Source organism: Terrapene carolina, unplaced genomic scaffold (assembly GCF_002925995.2).
Source record: "Terrapene carolina triunguis isolate 2854851 unplaced genomic scaffold, T_m_triunguis-2.0 Scaffold736, whole genome shotgun sequence".
Taxonomy (NCBI): Eukaryota; Metazoa; Chordata; order Testudines; family Emydidae; genus Terrapene; species Terrapene triunguis.
The window spans coordinates 1-17191 of record NW_020665087.1 but is presented as its reverse complement, the minus strand read 5'-3'; the positions used below and the strand labels follow the sequence as shown (position 1 = coordinate 17191).

Sequence of the window (17191 nt, the reverse complement as noted above, 5' to 3'; positions counted from 1 at the left end):
GGTTTTACAAAACCATCAGCTTGGGTGACTGCTGCTGGACAGGGAGGGTTTGCCGAGGGCAGGGGACTCCGAGGCTCGAAAGCTAAAGGAAAAAATGACGCAGCAAGCAGCCTTCCAAAGCTTTTTTTTTAGCAGATTGCGCAACGGGAGCCAATCACGCTCTCTGGTGGGGAATTAAAAAAAAAGCAGAAGCCCCTCCCCCCAATGCCCCAAAAGAAGCAAGGCGCTACTTAAAGAAATGAATATGCAATTACATACACAAAGAAGCCAATATACGCTTGCTGGGGGTGGCCTTGGCAGCTGGCCCCTACCCAGCTCCGGCTTCTGGCCTCCCTAGGGGGCGGAGTCGGGGGGGAGGGAGGCAGGACCACAGAAAGGGGCAGGGCCTTGTAGTGAGGGGGGGAGCACCCCACAATTTTCTGTCTAGCCCTCCTTACCCACCCCACCCCCAGTGGGAAGCGGCTGGCACCCCCCGGTCAGCCAATCACAGAATACAATCCCACTCATTCATGTACCAGGCTCTAGTTTACATTGAAAGTAGTTACTTGTCCCTACTCCTCCATTCTTCGCAATCAGGCTTGCCACCCACCCAGGGCTGCCAGACAGGGGGGCAGGATCCCCTCACTTTATACCTGCCATAAGGGGGAGAGATGGGGGAGGGGCAGAGAGGAGCAAGCGGGGGGTGGGCTCTTGGGCGAAAGAAGCGGCATGACGGCGTGGACTCAGGGTGAATGGGTGGCATGAGGGCGGGGTCTGAGGGGAAGAGGCAGGGCGGGGGCGGGGCCTGGGGGAAGGGGCGGTGCAGGATAGGCAGCAGAAGGCAAACGCAATGGCGGGAACTCGGGGGAAGGGCTGAGGCGAGGGTGGAGCCTCAGAGAAAGGGGCGGTGCGGGGGCGGGGCCTCAGGTGAAGGGGAGGGACAAGGGCAGGACGTCGGAGGAAAGGGCTGTGACGGGTTCGGTCACAGAGACCCCCTTGGAACTGTCACCTGATGTGCTGGAATTACCTCTGAGCCTGTTTTTTACTGCCAGTTTGGGACTCCAGAACCCTGCCTTGTTGAACCAGACACACTAGCCTGCGGCAACACAGACCCAGGTCTGGTCCACACCCCCAAAGCTGCAGACTTTAACCAAAAACTGCTTAGCAAGTTACCTATCTCCGGCACCCAGACACCCAGCTCCCAATGGGATCCAAACCCCAAATAAATTTGTTTTACTCTGTATAAAACTTATACAGGATAAACTCATAAATTGTTCGCCCTCTATAACACTGACTGAGATATGCACAGCTGTTTGCTCCCCCAGGTATTAATCACTGACTTTGGGTTTACTAATAAACAAAAGTGATTTTATTAAGTATAAAAAGTAGGATTTAAGTGGTTTCAAGTAATAACAGACAGAACAAAGTAAGTCACCAAGTAAAATAAAACAAAACACGCAAGTCTAAGACTAATACATTAAGAAACAGATACAGGTAATATCTCACCCTCAGAGATGTTCCAATAAGCTTCTTTCACAGACTGGACGCCTTCCTAGGCTGGGCCCAGTCCTTTCCCCTGGTACAGACCTTGTTAGTTCCAGCAGGCATCTTAGGTGAAAAGCAGGGGATTTCACATGACTGGGATCCCCCTTGTCCTGCTCCACCCAGGGCCGTCTCCAGGCACCAGCTTGTCAAGCAGGTGCTTGGGGCGGCCACTCCGGAGAGGGGCGGCACGTCCAGCAATTCGGTGGCAATTCGGCGGACGGTCCCGCACTCCGGCTCGGAGCGAAGGACCTCCCGCCGAATTGCCGCCGCAGATCACGGCTTTTTTTTTTTTTTTGGCTGCTTGAGGCAGCCAAAACCCTGGAGCCGGCCCTGGCTCCACCTCCTTTTATAGCTTTGGCACAAGGTGGGAATCCTTTGTCTCTCTCTGGGTCCCCACCCCTCCTTCTAAATGGAAAAGCACCAGGTTTAAGATGGATTCCAGTATCAGGTGACATGGTCACATGTCCTGTGAGACCCCAAGCCTCCATTCTTCCCAGCCTGACTCACAGGAACACAGGAAGGTTTGCAAGTAAACAGAGCCATTTACAACCAATTGCCCTAGTCAATGGAGCCATCAAGATTCCAAGCCACCATTAATGGCCCACACTTTGCATAATTACAATAGGACTTTAGAGTAATACTTCATATTTCTAGCTTCAGATACAAGAATGATACATACATACAACTAGGATGAGCACACTCAGTAGATTATAAGCTTTGTAATGATACCGTACAAGAGACCTTTTGCATAAAGCATATTCCAGTTACATCATTTTCACACTCATAAACATACACCTCTACCCCGATATAATGCAACCCGATATAACACGAATTCAGATATAATGCGGTAAAGCAGCGCTCGGGGGGGCAGTTGGGGGCCTGCGCACTCCAATGGATCAACGCAAGTTCGATATAACGCGGTTTCACCTATAACGTGGTAAGATTTTTTGGCTCCCGAGGACAGCGTTATATCGGGGTAGACGTGTATTTTTATAAAGCATAGGTAATGTCACAGGGGCGGTCCGTGTGTGTGTGGCTGTGCAGATGTGTGTGTTCATGTGGCTGGATTTCTGCATGTGTTTGCATCTGTTAGCAGTTGTGTTGGTGTGTGGCTGGATTTGTGCGGGTGTTTGTGTATGTTAGTAATAATGTGTGTGTGTGGCTGGATTCATGCATGTGTTTGTGTATGTTTGCAATTGTGTGTGTGTGTATGTTTGTGTGTGTGCATGCTCTGCTGCCCTCTGTCGGCTGCAGTGACAACCGCTTCTCCATGTGTCACAACCCAAATACTGTCGACCCCGGTGGCAATTCCCCCATCCTACATGGGCTAGCTGGCCTGACCCTTCGCCCATCTGTGGAATGTGGTGGGGGCTGCAGCTCGCCCCCTGTGGCACAGGAGGGTGCAGGTGTGGGGCACTGGGCTCTGATGCACCTGGAGGGCAGCTCGCGTGGGGCGGGGCAGGGCCTGTGGTTTCCGTTCTGCGTTGCCTGGTGCTGGGCCATTGCACAATCCCCAGCCACGCCGCACACCCCGAGAGGGGGTGGGAAGCCGGGCAGATGATCCAGCACCAGGGGGGAGAGGATATGTGGTTGGGGGGAGGGAAGGCCTTGGGCTGCAATGGGGGAGTGCAGAGCAGGGGTGACACCCCAAAAACCTGCAGCAAAGGGATGGACAGGCGGGGTGGGTGGATAGAAGAGGCAGCGAGCCTAAAATCTAAAACGGGAGTGGGGTCTGGTGGTTACAGGGGGGGGGGGGGGGGTGAGAGCCAGGACTCCTGGGTTCTCTCCCTGGCTCTGACTCTCTCTTGTGCAATCCCTCTGCAGTTACCAGCCAGGCAGCATTAGGGAGCGAGGGTCCTTTTAAAGTCCCGGAGAATCTGAAGGAAGGTTTCCAGCATCCCGAACTCTCCCAGAGTGGCAAAGATGTGATGGTGGGGTATGGACCCAAAGGCATTGGCCAGGTCGAGCCGTGCTACAGCGCACTGTCTCCTGGACCTCCTGGCCGCTGGGTGTCAAAGTTCTCGACGTTGTCAGCCTTCGCCAGCTCCTCCGTCCAGGCGGTTTGCCACGACGTGGTGACCCTCGCTCGCGGCCGTCGCTCCTCCTGCTGTGCTGTCTCCGCAGGTTCAGGTGCTGCAGGGACAATCTGTGGCCTCGTTGTCTCTCGGAGTGGGGAGCGGTGTTGAGGCGGATCTTGAGGTGGGGGTCCTAGTGCAGTGTGCAGGGGAGGGGGCAGCTCTCGGAGTCTCCGAGGCAGCCCTGGCGCTTTTGGGAGGGAGCGGGGTTCTGGAAGCACCGGTGCTGGACTTTGGGGGGACGCGTGTCTGGAAGCGCTGAGGACAGTGCTGGTTCCCCTGCAGGCGGTATCCAGCTGGGGCACAGGACTTTTTGTGGTTGGGGTGTCGCTGGACAACCCTGGAGGAGGTGTTGGGTCTCCCAGGGGTGGAGTTTCGCTGTGGGATCTGGGGGCTGCGGGAGGCTCCTCCATCGGCTGGATCTCACCGGGCGGCCTGGGGGGCGGCGCTGGTTGCTCCTACGGCAGGGCGGTATCAGGTTACCTGTCAGGGAGCGCTGTCCTGGCTCCCATCCATGTTGTGCCGGATGGTCTCTATGAGGTTGCTGAGGCATCTGGTGAGGTTGCTGACTTGCGAGAGGCAGTAATCCCCTCACGGCAGGGTCCAGCGTGGGGATTCTGGAGACAGGGCTGGCTCTTTTGGTGGTGTCATCCTGTTGGTCGGTCCTCGAGACGGAGGTCGTGCTTCCCTCGGTTGGCGGTTGGTCCCCCCTTATGCCTTGTGGCTCTGGGGACACTGGCTGGCGTGCTGAAGCCAGAGCATCGGTGGGAGTCAGAGTTGGGACCCACAGGGTTTCAGCAGAATTGGCCGTCGCTGTCATGAGGGGTCCCTTGCATGTGGTTTGATGATACTTACATTTCTTTTGAGTCTCAAAGGGTAGGTCGCAGGGGAAACACTGGAAGGCGATCAGCTTGTTGTGGGCTTTCCGAACGTGCTTGCTGAGGGCCCCGAGGGTCTGCACTTCACGGAAGGGAAAGCAGAAAGGGCAGAGGAGGAGGTCTGTTGGGATAGGGTACTGGAGGTAGGTGTAGTCCTCTTCCCCTTCCTTACCCTCTGTGGGGCAGACCTCTGTTGTGCCTGCAGACTCGCTGGGTGGTTCCTCCCTGCCCCTTTTCCCCGATGCCCTGTCCTCACTCTGCCCCTTCCCCTGAATCCCTGCCCTGCACTGCCCCTCCCCCCAGGCCCTGCCCCTGCACTGCCTATTCCTCCAAGGCCCTGCCCCTGCACCACCCCTTCCTCCGAATCCCCACCCCCGCACTGCCCCTTCCCCCGAGGCCTTATCCCTTCACCGCCCGTTTCCCCCTAATCCCCACCCCCGCACTGCCCCTTCCCCCGAGGCCCCGCCCTCGCTTCGCCCCTTCTCTAGTCCCATCCCTGCATCACCCCTTCTCCCCAAGCTTCCACCCCACATCGCCCCTTTCCCCAAGGCCCCACCCCAATGCTGCCCCTTCCCCCGACACCCTGTCCTCGCACTGCCCATTCCTCCGACACCCCATCCTCGCCCCGCCCCTTCACCTGAGGCACCGCCCCTGCACCACCTCTTCCCCGAGGCCCCACCCTCGCACTTCCCCTTCTCCCCAGGACCCTGCCCCTGCACCAGCGCTTCTCCCGGCAGCCCTGCCCCCGCGCCACTTCTTCCTCCAAGGCCCCACCCTCAGCCTGCCCTTTCCCCCGAGGCCCCGCCCCTGCACCTAGGGTGACCAGACAGCAAATGTGAAAAATCGGGATGGGGGATGGGGGGGTAATAGGAGCCTATATAAGAAAAAGACTCAAAAATCGGGACTGTCCCTATAAAATCGGGACATCTGGTCACCCTACCTGCACCACCCAGCAACCCAGGGGAAGGCCAGATTGGGGAGGCGGGAGGTGTGACACTGTACCTCGGGGGAACACTCAGCACCTCCATGTTCATCCTTATAAAACGATTGTGTGATATCCAATGCAAAGTGTGTCATGTTGGGTGTCTTCGGAAGGCTCATGATGCACTGAGCATGGTTGTTATAGTGATGTTATAGTAATTGTTACAGTAATATTACAGTAAGGTTATAGGTTCTAATTTCATGTATACAGTTATGAGACTGAAAATGTATCCTCAAGGCTTAAAGCAAGCCCAGGGAAAAACTCTCCAAGAGCAGAGGGTCAGTTCACACCTCATCAGGGCATGGATGGGACAAACCCAGCCCAGCCTCACAGGAACAAAGGACACTGGCCTGGGCAACAACAAAAGTATCTGTTAGACCCTCGAGTGAGTCACCCCCTTTCCTTTGGTTAGTTTGGGACTGCGATGAGGTTAATGCTCACCTGACTCATGGGGCAGGGGGGCAAAGCCAAGCAGAAAGAAAGAACATGATAAAAGGAAAAGACATTTTGTCATGCTCTCTCTCTTCTACCTACATCTACAGACACCATCACCACCAGCAGGCATAACTGGACACTGCAAGATGGAGGTTCCTAGGGTTGTGTCTGGGATCGGAGATATTGGCTAGTGTATTCGGTTGCAAAATCCAAGGAGCAGCTTTAGGCCAGAGGCTGTGCGTGAACAGCCCAGGAGTGGGGGTTCTCACAGCAGAGCAGGGTAAGGCTGGCTCCCAGAAGCAACGATAGGAGTGACCTAGCAGATCCCACCAGTCCGGATAGCACCAGAGGGGAACATCACAGCGGGGTCTACAGGTTAGAGCAGGGAACAGGGAACCAGACTCCTGGGTTCTCTCCCTCGCTCTGGGAGGGGAGTAGGATCTTATGGTTAGAGCAGGGGGACTGGCAATGAGGACTTTTCATAGAATCATAGAATATCAGGGTTGGAAGGGACCTTAGGAGGTCATCTAGTCCAACCCCCTGCTCAAAGCAGGACCAATTCCCAACTAAATCATCCCAGCCAGGGCTTTGTCAAGCCTGACCTTAAAAACCTCTAAGGAAGGAGATTCCACCACCTCCCTAGGTAACCCATTCCAGTGCTTCACCACCCTCCTAGTGAAAAAGTTTTTCCTAATATCCAACCTAAACCTCCCCAACTGCAACTTGAGACCATTACTCCTCGTTCTGTCATCTGGTACCACTGAGAACAGTCTAGATCCATCCTCTTTGGAACCCCCTTTCAGGTAGTTGAAAGCAGCTATCAAATCCCCCCTCATTCTTCTCTTCTGCAGACTAAACAATCCCAGTTCCCTCAGCCTCTCCTCATAAGTCATGTGCTCCAGCCCCCTAATCATTTTTGTTGCCCTCCGCTGGACTCTTTCCAATTTTTCCACATCCTTCTTGTAGTGTGAGGCCCAAAACTGGACACAGTACTCCAGATGAGGCCTCACCAATGTCGAATAGAGGGGAATGATCACGTCCCTCGATCTGCTGGCAATGCCCCTATTTATACAGCCCAAAATGCCGTTAGCCTTCTTGGCAACAAGGGCACACTGTTGACTCATATCCAGCTTCTCGTTCACTGTAACCCCTAGGTCCTTTTCTGCAGAACTGCTGCCTAGCCATTCGGTCCCTAGTCTGTAGCAGTGCATGGGATTCTTCCATCCTAAGTGCAGGACTCTGCACTTGTCCTTGTTGAACCTCATCAGGTTTCTTTTGGCCCAATCCTCTAATTTGTCTAGGTCCCTCTGTATCCTATCCCTACCCTCCAGCGTATCTACCACTCCTCCCAGTTTAGTGTCATCTGCAAACTTGCTGAGGGTGCAGTCCATGCCATCCTCCAGATCATTAATGAAGATATTGAACAAAACTGGCCCCAGGACTGACCCTTGGGGCACTCCACTTGAAACCGGCTGCCAACTAGACATGGAGCCGTTGATCACTACCCGTTGAGCCCGATGATCTATGGGTTCTATCTCTGGCTTTGGGATGAGAGTGGGGGTCCAGTGGGTTAGAGCAGGGGGACTGGGAGTCAGGACTCCTGGGTTTCTATGCTTGGCTTGGAGAGGGGTGTGGGATCGAATGGTTAGATGGGGAGAGGGGGCAGGAGCTTTTCCCTGGTAGGCAGCTGGGTGGAGTGAGCTGTGAGCATCTCAGCTCTGTTCCTAGCAAACATGTGTCTGAAGCACAAAATCAACACCCCGGAGGTATTAACCAGGGCAGGCTGAACAGGCCATGGGGACAGAGCTCTCCTCTGCCCCTAGAGGGGAGGTGGGCATTAGCAGGGAAGCCAGGGCAGTGGTTCTCAAACTTTTGTATTGGTGACTCCTTTTACACAGCAAGCCTTTGAGTGCAGCCCCCCTTAGAAATTAAAATCACCTTTTTTATGTTTAATACTATTATAAATGCTGGAGGTGACAGCTTGCGACCCCCCCATGGAATAACCTCACGACCCCCAGTTTGGGAACCCCTGGGGTACAGAATGGCTCAGCAAAGACCCCAGGGGGAATTCAGTCTCCAGGGCACGTGAGCTGCCCCTTATCTTTGTTCTGCCAGAAGCCTCCAGGTGGCGCTGTTACAAATTGCGTAGGGGCCACCTTGGGGCCTATGGTGTGACCCACGGGAATGGGGGACAATGCAAATTGCAGCTCCCAGCAGGTCCCGCCCCCCCGAACTACGGGCCCCGCCCCCCCCGAACTACAGCCCCCGGCGGCCCCGCCCCCCGGACTACAGCTCCCGGCGGGCCCCGCCCCCGGACTACAGCTCCCGGCAGGCCCCGCGGCTCCCATCGGGCTTTGCGGCAGCGGCTGGCGCGCCCGGCTGTTCGGGTCCCGGCATGGAGCGGGGCGGACCCGCGCTGGAGCTGAAGCTCTGGGCGGCCCAGGAGATGGGGCTGCCCCCCGCGAAGGTGCCCCCCGACGGGGCCTTCCGCCGGTGAGAGCCCCGGGCCCCCCAGCGCGGGATCCCCCCGGCTCCTCCCCCGCTCCCCGGGACTTCCCCCGGTTCCTGTTCCCCGGGTTCCCGTTTCCCTCCTTGTCCGCCCCGGGCTCCTGCGGCTCCCTCCCCCGGCCCCCTCCCTGCTCCCTCGGGGTCCCCGCTTTGGGGGGCGGCCTCGCTCCTTCCTCGGACCCCCCTTGCCCCCTCTCCTTGGTACCTCCCTCCCTTCCTGCCCCAGCCCCCCCCGCCTATCATACCCCCCCCCGGGACCTCTCTGCCAACCCCCCTGCCCTATGGCCCCCACCCCACCTGGCCCCATTCATTATGTCCCAGCTGTGGGGCCAGAGCCCCCCCCCCGCTCTCCCCCAGAAAAGGGCCTGCCAGCCCCGGAGATGTTACCCCCGAGCCCTGTGAGGTTACCCGGATGAGCCAGGCCTGGAGGGGGGAGGGAAGGAAAAGGGGCGGGGGGGGGAATATACAGCCCTGGAGCGAGGGCCTCCCATGCTCCTTGTAGAGGTTTCCAGTCGTGTCCCCCTGGGCTGACGCTGTCGCTCTGTATCCCCAGGATGTGCTCAGGCCAGTGTGCGGAGATCTGGAGATACGTCACCCGGCACGTGCACCACCAGAGGTGAGAGGAATGGGGCGTGGGGCCTTTCCCCTCAAAGGGCCGCTGGCTCCCACCCGGCCCTACAGCAGGGGACTGGCTGGCTCAGGGAGGCAGGGAATGGGACATGGGGCCTTCTGCTTTTCTCCTGGTCCCCCCTGCTCTAACCACTGGACCCCACTCCCCTCCCAGAGCCATTGCTGTTTGCAGTAGATTCACCCCTCTCTCTTTCCTCACAGGAATGTGAAGAAGATCCGAGGGAACTTGTTGTGGTATCCTTTCCTCATCCCCCTCCGCCTTGGGGACCTCTTACTATGGGCAACTTTCTCACCAAGGGGCCCATCCAGCCCAGTGTCCCACCCCGTCCCCGCCCCCTAGATCAAGCCCCTGGGCCCATCCAGCCCGGTGTCCCCGTTCCCCTATAGCAGTGGGGAGCGGGTTTAATTTCCTTGTTGACCCTTGGCTGGCGTCTGTCTCCTGGCCTTGGAGCCCCACAGCCTGGTGGTTCCGACCTCTCCCTGACGTCTGTCCGTTCAGGCCTCTGTCGCTCTCCACGTTCAGCCTCCTTTACTCAGGCCTTGCCTCAGGTACCAGCATCTGGAGGAGGCAGAGGTGAGGGGGCCCGTGGAGACTGCTGGTTGAATGGGGCATGGGGCAGGTGTGGATAGGGGTGTGTGGGTGAGAGCTGTCAGTGGGATGGGACGGGACGAGTGTTGTGGGTGGGATTGGGTGATGCTGTGCGGTGTGGTGGGTGGGGGCAGTGGGTAGGGGATGGTAATCTGGATTTGGAGGGGCGGGGAAGGGGATGAGGGTGCTGTGGGGTGGGATAGAGTGGATCAGGGTAGGGAATGGAGTCGTAGGGCAAGGTGAGGATCAGGTGGTGCTGCGGGGTGGGATAGGGTGGGAGCAGTGGGTGGGAAGTCAGTTGGGGTGGGATTGTGATGCAGAGGGGTGCTATGGGGTGGGATAGGGTAGGGGACAGTGGGTGCCTTGTTGCTGAGCTGTTGGTCTTGGAAATGAGGGTGGGATCAGTGGGGCGGGGGATTGGGGTGCTGTGGGGTGGACCAGGGGCCCTGTCGTGGGGTGAGCAGGATGCCTGGGTCTATAGCGGTGGGTGGATGGGGGGCACACTCAGAGGCGGGGCTGTCCAGGAGAAGCCCCGCCCCCAGTCGGTGTCTCCCCCTCCTCACAGGGAAAGCCCAGCAGGTCGGAACCGGAGCAGGAGCGGCGCCGGCAGCTGGCCCAGGGCGTGGCCCGCCTGCGTGGGGAGCTGCAGCAGTTGGACCTACAGATGGAGACGGCCCAGCGCGAGGTCATGGCTGACGGTAAGGGGGGAGCCCCAAGGATCTGTGGGGCCAGCATAGTGTGTGCTCCCAGCGCTCTACCCCAGCCCATCACTGTGGGGGTGGGGGGCACAAAGTCCACCCCAGTTCTCCCATCTGTTCTCCCCCAGCACACAATGGGATCGTCCCACTGCAGCCCAGATCCATTTCCCCTCACTTCTTCGTGGGGGGCAGGATTGTTCCCCTACCCTGCCCTCCTTGGGGGCACCATCGCCCCACGTGGTCTCTTCCCCAGCCGCAAGGTTCCCGTGGCCCATGGGGCTGCTGCTTTTTCCCCCCATGCTCCCTCGCCAGACAATTGCCTGTGGGATTCACACCTCAGGATTCCTGGGTTCTGTCTCCTAGTCTGGGAGCAGGGGAGGGGGAGAGGCTGGGAGCCAGGACTCCTGGGTTCTATCCCCAGCTCTGGGAGGGGAGTGGGGCCTAGCAGTTAGCATCTGGGGCTCGGGGTGGAGTTTCCCTGATGCTCTTTCTCCTCCCACCCCACAGAGATCTCCCTGGAGGCGGCCCAGGAGCGGATCCGCGACGCCCAGCGCCGCTCCCTGCTGCTCAAGGCCTATGCGGCCCGCACGGCCAAGGAGCGCCAGCAGCTGCAGGGCAGCGTAACCCAGCTGGGGGGGCGGCTGGAGCAGCTGCAGGACATCAGCAGGTGTGTGGGGGGTGGTTCCGTCCTTAGCATGGGGTCCCCATTGCTCCTGGTCACATCCCCCAGAATCCTTTGCTCCCGAAGCACTACCCAGTGAACATCTCTGCTGGGTAGTAACTCCCAGAATCCTTTGCTCCTTGGGAGGGGGTCCCATGGCGTGTGGCATTAGGGATAGGGGACTGCCCATCCTGGGTAGCATCTCTCTGGGTCCTTTGCTCCATGGCAGAGTCCCACTGGGGATGGGGCCTGGGTTGAGGTGAGGGTCGGGGGATGTCCTGAACTGTGCTTCCCCCCTCCCCCACCCCATTTTCATGGCCTCCTCTGGTCTCTGCAGAAAGGCCAAGGTGGAGCTGACGGTGGGAGGGAAGGTGCCTGACCTCAGATTTGCTGGCGTGGAGCCTGAAGTACTGGTGAGTGAGGAGGGGACAGTGGGTAGATTCCCGGGTGGGCGGAGAGGAATTTGGGAATCCTGCTCCCCTGTGCTAGTTGGGGATGGTGATCTGGGGATCCCAGTCCTGGGATCTTGAGGGGATCTGGAGATCCCAAGGCAGGATCTAGTGACACAGGGTACCCGGTGATCTGAGCCCTGTGAATGCCAGCATGGGGCTCTGGTGATCTCACCGTGGGATCTGGTGATGGGGTTTGGTTGGGGAGGAGGAGCGAATCGGACTGAGCCTGGTGCCGGTACCCGGGGGGAGTCTGTCGGGCCATTGGCAATCAGGTTTGGGGATCCTGAGGGATCTCACTGAGCCTGGTGCCTGGATCCCAATAAAGGGGGAGGATCCAGTAGATCCTGGTGATTCCACCAGTGATTCCTGGTGATCTGCAGCTTTCTTGAGAGCCGTCGTCTCCTCCCCACCCCGGTAACCCGTCCAAGTGTTTGTCCGTCTCTCCGCAGCGGGACGTGCGGACGGCCTGCCAGCTGCGCTTCCACTTCCTGAAGTCGCTCTTCGAGCACAGCACGTCTGGAGCCCTCCCGTAAGACCCTGCGAGCTCCCCTGCCCTCCCCTCCCCCCCGCCGCTCTGTTTCTGACTCGCCCCCCGTGTGTGTCTCTCAGCAGCGGGACAAGCGAGGAGCTGCTGGACGCATCCTACCAGCACTGGTTGAGCACGGTGGAGGTAATGGGGGAGGGAGGCGCAATAGGGTAGGGACCCTGGGGACGGCTTGCATGGTGCAGAGATGCAGCCACTTCTGAGCTGGGAACAGCTGCACATAACACTGCACTGGGTCAGCTCACCTGGTGCTAAGGTGCAGCCACCTCTGGGAGGGGCAGCTGGGCGCCCCTTAGCGCCGGGCATTGGGGCAGCCCTGACTGCTGGGGGGATCCCCCCGCCCTGCTCCCTGCAGCACAGCACCCCCAGTGCCGGGCTGGGGCATCGGGGCCAGCCCTGACTGCCCAGGGAGAGCCCCCTGCCCTGCTCCCTTCAGCACAGTGCCCCCTAGCACTGCACTGGGGTATTGGAGCCAGCCCTGATGGAGGGTACAGCGTCCCTGCCCCGCTGTGGCTCATCCCACCTCTCTGCCCACGCAGGACATCGTGGGTTCCCACCCTCCCAACCACGTCCTGGCAGCCCTGGAGCACCTGGCCCTGGAGAACACCCTGCAGTTGCAAGAGCTCACCAGCCGCATTGACATTCCCCGTGACGTAGAGGCGCTCAAGTGGGTACCACTAAGGGGGTGGCAGTGTGGGTGCATGGTGCTGTACGGAGCCGTCGCCCCCCAGTGGTGGTGGCCTGTTTTGGGGGGGGCAGAGTCAGAGCTCAGGAGAGGGGCTGCTGTGGGGCTTTGGCCCCCTGGTGGTGGCAGTTTGTACTGCAGGGGGCAGAGTCAGGGCTCTGGGGGGCTGTCACCCCAGCGGTGCTGCAGTGACCCATGGCACCAGTGCGGGGGCCTGTACCTCTCCCCTCTGGCCTGCAGGTTCCGCTACGAGAGCGCCCGCCTGGAAGACCTGGCGGGGCCGCCAGCAGCCCTGCCCTCGGTCCGGGGCCTCATACATGTGAGTGGGGACATGGGGAGGGGCAGGCAGGGCCGCGTCTGGGGGCTGGGCAGTCCCAACGGCTAGGATATAGTGCGGGGGGAGGGGTGGCACATCTGGGGGCTGGAGGTTCCGGGGGCTGGGATATAGCAGGGGAGGGGGCTGTATCTCAGTGCTGGGGGGTCCCAGGGACTGCGGGAGGACCTCAGGGCCATATCTCCGGCTGGGATATAGCGGGGGGAGGGGGCAGTGTCCCCTGGCCCCTCCTTACCTACTCCCTCCCCCTGGCTGCAGGAAGGCTGGAGCAGGTGTGAGGAGCTGTGGGTGCAACAGCTCCCCCTACAGGCCCGGGAGCAGCACGGCACGGCCCAGCTGGCCTCCCTTGTGCAGGAGATGCACCGGCTGCTGGCGGACGGCTCGGAGCGCGCCATCCTCGCCAGGTAGCTGCCCCAGGCCTTGGGAGACACCCCGCCCCCTCGGCTGACCCCTGCACAGTTCGTGACCACCCACCCCTGGAAGACCGTCCCCTGCTGGGGAGACTTCCTGCCCCAAGGGTCCCCCTGCTGGGGAGACTACGCTGTTCCATGGGGTCCCCCTGTGCTGTTGGGGCCCTGTGCTGAGCACCCCCCTGCCGGGGAGACATCCTCACCACCCAGGGTCCCTCCTGCACGGTCAGTGACCACCTGCTGGGAAGATTCCCTGCCCATGTGGTTCCCCCCACCCCCAGACCTACAGAGTGCGCCCCCTGCTGGTTCCCATCCGCCCTCTGAGCCGGCCTGTCCCGCCCGGCCCCCAGGGCAGTGCTGGAGCTGGAGCTGCGGGCTGTGCGGCTGGCGGGGCTGCGGGATGGGCTGCACCGGGGCTGCCGGGAGCTGGAGCGGGAGGTGAGTGCCCGCCACGCCGAGCTGCAGGCCTTGCAGAGCAAGCGGCAGCGCATCTTGGACTTCCGCCACCTGGTGGTGAGTACGGGGGGGGGAATCTGGGGGTTAGAGCAAGGCAACCTCTGGACATGGGATCTGCCTGGGGGGTAGGGGGGCAATAGGGCACACACTAGGATATGGGGGGGTTGGCTGGGAAGGGGCCCATGGGTGCGGGGTTCTTGGAGGGGGATCCACAGGGTACATGGCTGGCCTAGGGGGAAGGAAGTAGGGGGGGTGCATGCTGGGGGGGAATATAGGGGTGTGGGGATGATGGGGGAAGGGAGGGAGTGGACAAGTTGTGGGAGGATGGGGGTGCCTTCTGGGGGGAAAGGGACGGATTGCGGGGGTGAATATAGGGGTGCTTTGCTGGCACGGTGGGAGCAGGGACACTGTCTCGAAGCAGCCCCAGGACTGAACCCCCCCCCCCCGCCCGCCAATCCACCCAGCGCGAAAAGCAGCAGCACGTCCGGGCGCTGATCAAAGGCACCTCCTACATCAAATCCCAGCTCCGCAAGGACCAGGCCGAGGTGAGACACCCCCACCCGCCTGCACTATGGAGGAGGCTGTGGGGCGAGACTGAGGGGCACTGGCAGGGCTGCGGGAGTGGGCCCCAGGATTTGGATGGCAGGGAGCTGCTGGTTGGGACTGAGGGGGCATGGCAGGGGGCTGTGGTTCCGAGGGCTGGGAGGGCAGGGGGCTGTGGGGCTGGACTGAGGGGCATTGGCAGGGCTGGGGTAGTGGGTCTCAGGGCTGGGAGGGCAGGGGGCTGTGGGGCAGGACTGAGGGGTACCGGCAGGGCTGGGAGAGTGGGGCCCAGGGCTGGGACTGAGGGGCACCAGCATGGTCTCCCCCCACTCTCTCTCAGGTCCAGGCCTTCGTGCAGAGGAAGCTGCTGGGCCCGGAGCAGGACGTGACGCTGGAGTCGCAGCGGCTGCACGGGGGGGTGGAGCGCGAGGTCCGGCAGCTGGGGGCCATCGCCCTCCCCTGCCTTCTGCGCCGCAGCCTCCTGGGGTGAGTCCCCCACCTCCCCGCTCTGTCTGAACTGCCCTGTCCCCCCCGTCCCCTCTTGGGGTGCCCCATATGGGGGGAGCACCCTGGCCTTAGGGGGGGAGTACCTTGGATGGAGGGCTGTGCCCCCCATCCCCCACTACTGGACTTGGGGTATGCAGGATTCTTGGGATCTTGTCCCCCCTCCCCCCGCCTGTGCCCCATTGAAACGGGGCTCAGACCCGCCCTGAGATCTGCAGGTTGGAGGGGGTAGGTGCCCGCAGAGCAGTACTGATACTTTGCTTCTCTGCCCCATGCTGGGGGCACCGGTCCTCTGCGAGGAGCATCAGTACTTGGGCAGTGGTGTTAATGCTGCGGTAGCGGCATCGAGACAAGCAGGAGCGTTGGTGCTGGGGAATACTAATGAAAACCCGGTGTTCTCTGGGAGGAGAGCTAATACCCTGAGAATGGGGCAGGGCCTTTAATACTCTGGTGGGAGCATGAATACTCCCTCCAGGGTAATAATTCTCTGAGAGCATCGGTACCAGTCATCTGGGGTGGGAGGATTAATACTTTCTGGGCTGATAATGCTCTAGGAGCATTGGTAGCCTATAGCGGTGAGAGGAACATTGATACTCTCTGAGGTATTAATACTCTGCACTGGTATCTGCTCTCCCGGGGGTACCAATGCTGTACTACCCTGGCAGGCGGCTGTGACGACGGGGCCCCGCAGCCCTTCCCGGGGAGCACGGGGGGAGGTGGGCTGGGGTGCCTGGTGAGGATTGGGGGTTCAGGGGCTGATCCTTGGCTGCCCTGACCCAGTCGTCCCGCGCCTCCAGGTCCCAGCAGGTCCCGGCCCATGAGCTCTCCATCCATAGGCTGGGCCGGACGGCGCTCGCCCAGCACCGGGCCTTCCTCACTGTGTGCCAGGCTTCCGGCTTCCCTCTCTACAAGGTGAGACGCACACTTGGTGGAGCAATGGGGCAGGGAGCGGGGAGGTCTCCCCACAGGGCAGGAGTGAGACCCTCTTCTGGTGGGATGGGGGGCCCTGGAGGAGGGAGTGGGGCAGGAGCACCCCCCTAGTTTATTCTGCATTAAACCTCCCTAGAGCCCCATGGGGAGTGATTTTGGGGGGGGGGGCGCGGGTGCAAGGCCGTGTCTCCCTTCACCCCCCGTCTCTGTCTGTCTCGGCCCCAGGCCCCGGAGCACCTCCTGCCCCATATGGCTGAGCTGAAGAAGGAGCTGCTGGCCCTGAGTGCCCAGCTGGGCTACAAGAGCCAGGCACTGGCCAGCCTGCAGCAGCGCCAGGGCTCCCCGGGGACTGATGCACAAGGTGAGATCCCCTCCATGGCTCCAGACGGGCAGGGGGACGCCCCCCCCGCCTGAGGACCCTTCCCAGGGTCTGCAAGGGGCACCCTCCTGGCACACAAGCCGGCCTGAGGGGTGACAGGACCATGGCATCCACCCAGCAGCTCAGCAGCCCCCCCTCCTCCCCCAAAGCCATAACTCCTCCAGGCCTCACCGACGTCTCTTCCCCCAGCCCTGGTGCAGGCCCTGCGGGACCACGACCGGGAGCAGGCCGGAGCCCTGGGGCCGCGGATCCGGCTGGTGACGGAGCAGTGCAGGCAACGCATCGAGCGTTGGCCTGAGGTGCAGGCCGCCATCGATGCCTGGTGAGGAGGCCCCACCCACCTGGTTTATGGGATGTTTTGTTCTCCAGAGGGGGGAGGCTCTGCCCATCCTGTGCTGGGGGTTGGTTCTCCCCTGCCTGGGGTGGGGGCTGTGAGGAAGAAGGGGGCTTGCCCAAGTGGTGGGGGCACAGGAAGGACTGATCGGGGGGGTTGGGGCTTGGGTTGGGGTGGGAAGGAAGGGGGTGGCCTGGTGCCTCTGGAGAATGGGCGTACCTAGGGAGAGGCTGGGGGGCATGTGCCATGAGGAAGGATATCGGGGGACAGGGTGTGTGTGTGCGAGGGGGTAAGGGTGGACGTGGGGGTGTCTATGCTGGAGAGGAGCTGTGGGGGTCGGGGCCGGAAGGGACCATCTCACTGCTCCCTGCTCTCTTCCCCTCCCTGTCTGCAGGTGGGAGCAGCCGGGGCAGTTCGCCCTGCCTGCGGAGCACCGCCTGGGCCTTACCTTGCAGCAGTGGCTGGAGCGCTGGACCCTGGCCCTCAAGACCCTCCAGCGGCAGCAGCAGCAGCAGCACAGCTGGGCCTGATGGCCCCGTCCTGCCTGGGAGGGGCTAGGGGAGCCCCACCCCCAAAGGGGTGCAGTTGTAGGTAGCCACACCCATGTTAGGGAAGGAGTGCGGGTGGGACACATCTCTAT

The 17191-nt window shown here is 60.8% G+C and overlaps 1 protein-coding gene across 4 annotated transcripts; it reads left to right on the top strand.

The window, feature by feature from the left end:
• The first annotated feature begins 4251 nt into the window (after nucleotides 1–4251).
• LOC113408070 (HAUS augmin-like complex subunit 5) lies at nucleotides 4252–17185 on the top strand. Of its 4 annotated transcripts, none has more exons than XM_029913598.1 (19): nucleotides 4252–4620; nucleotides 8956–9018; nucleotides 9234–9266; nucleotides 9582–9606; nucleotides 10187–10319; nucleotides 10827–10986; nucleotides 11318–11393; nucleotides 11882–11961; nucleotides 12042–12102; nucleotides 12516–12643; nucleotides 12902–12980; nucleotides 13254–13399; nucleotides 13756–13918; nucleotides 14326–14406; nucleotides 14745–14890; nucleotides 15706–15820; nucleotides 16064–16199; nucleotides 16407–16539; nucleotides 16946–17185. In XM_029913598.1, the coding sequence occupies exons 2-19, from the start codon at nucleotides 8957–8959 to the stop codon at nucleotides 17079–17081; spliced, it is 1893 nt and encodes a 630-aa protein (XP_029769458.1). In that variant the 5' UTR covers nucleotides 4252–4620; nucleotide 8956; the 3' UTR covers nucleotides 17082–17185. The 4 variants fall into 4 exon arrangements, with proteins under 4 accessions (XP_029769458.1, XP_029769457.1, XP_029769456.1 ...); XM_029913597.1 differs by lacking the exon at nucleotides 4252–4620 and adding an exon at nucleotides 8237–8387; XM_029913596.1 differs by lacking the exon at nucleotides 4252–4620 and adding an exon at nucleotides 8237–8387 and having other exon boundaries at nucleotides 8905–9018; nucleotides 12045–12102.
• Nucleotides 17186–17191: the final 6 nt, after the last annotated feature.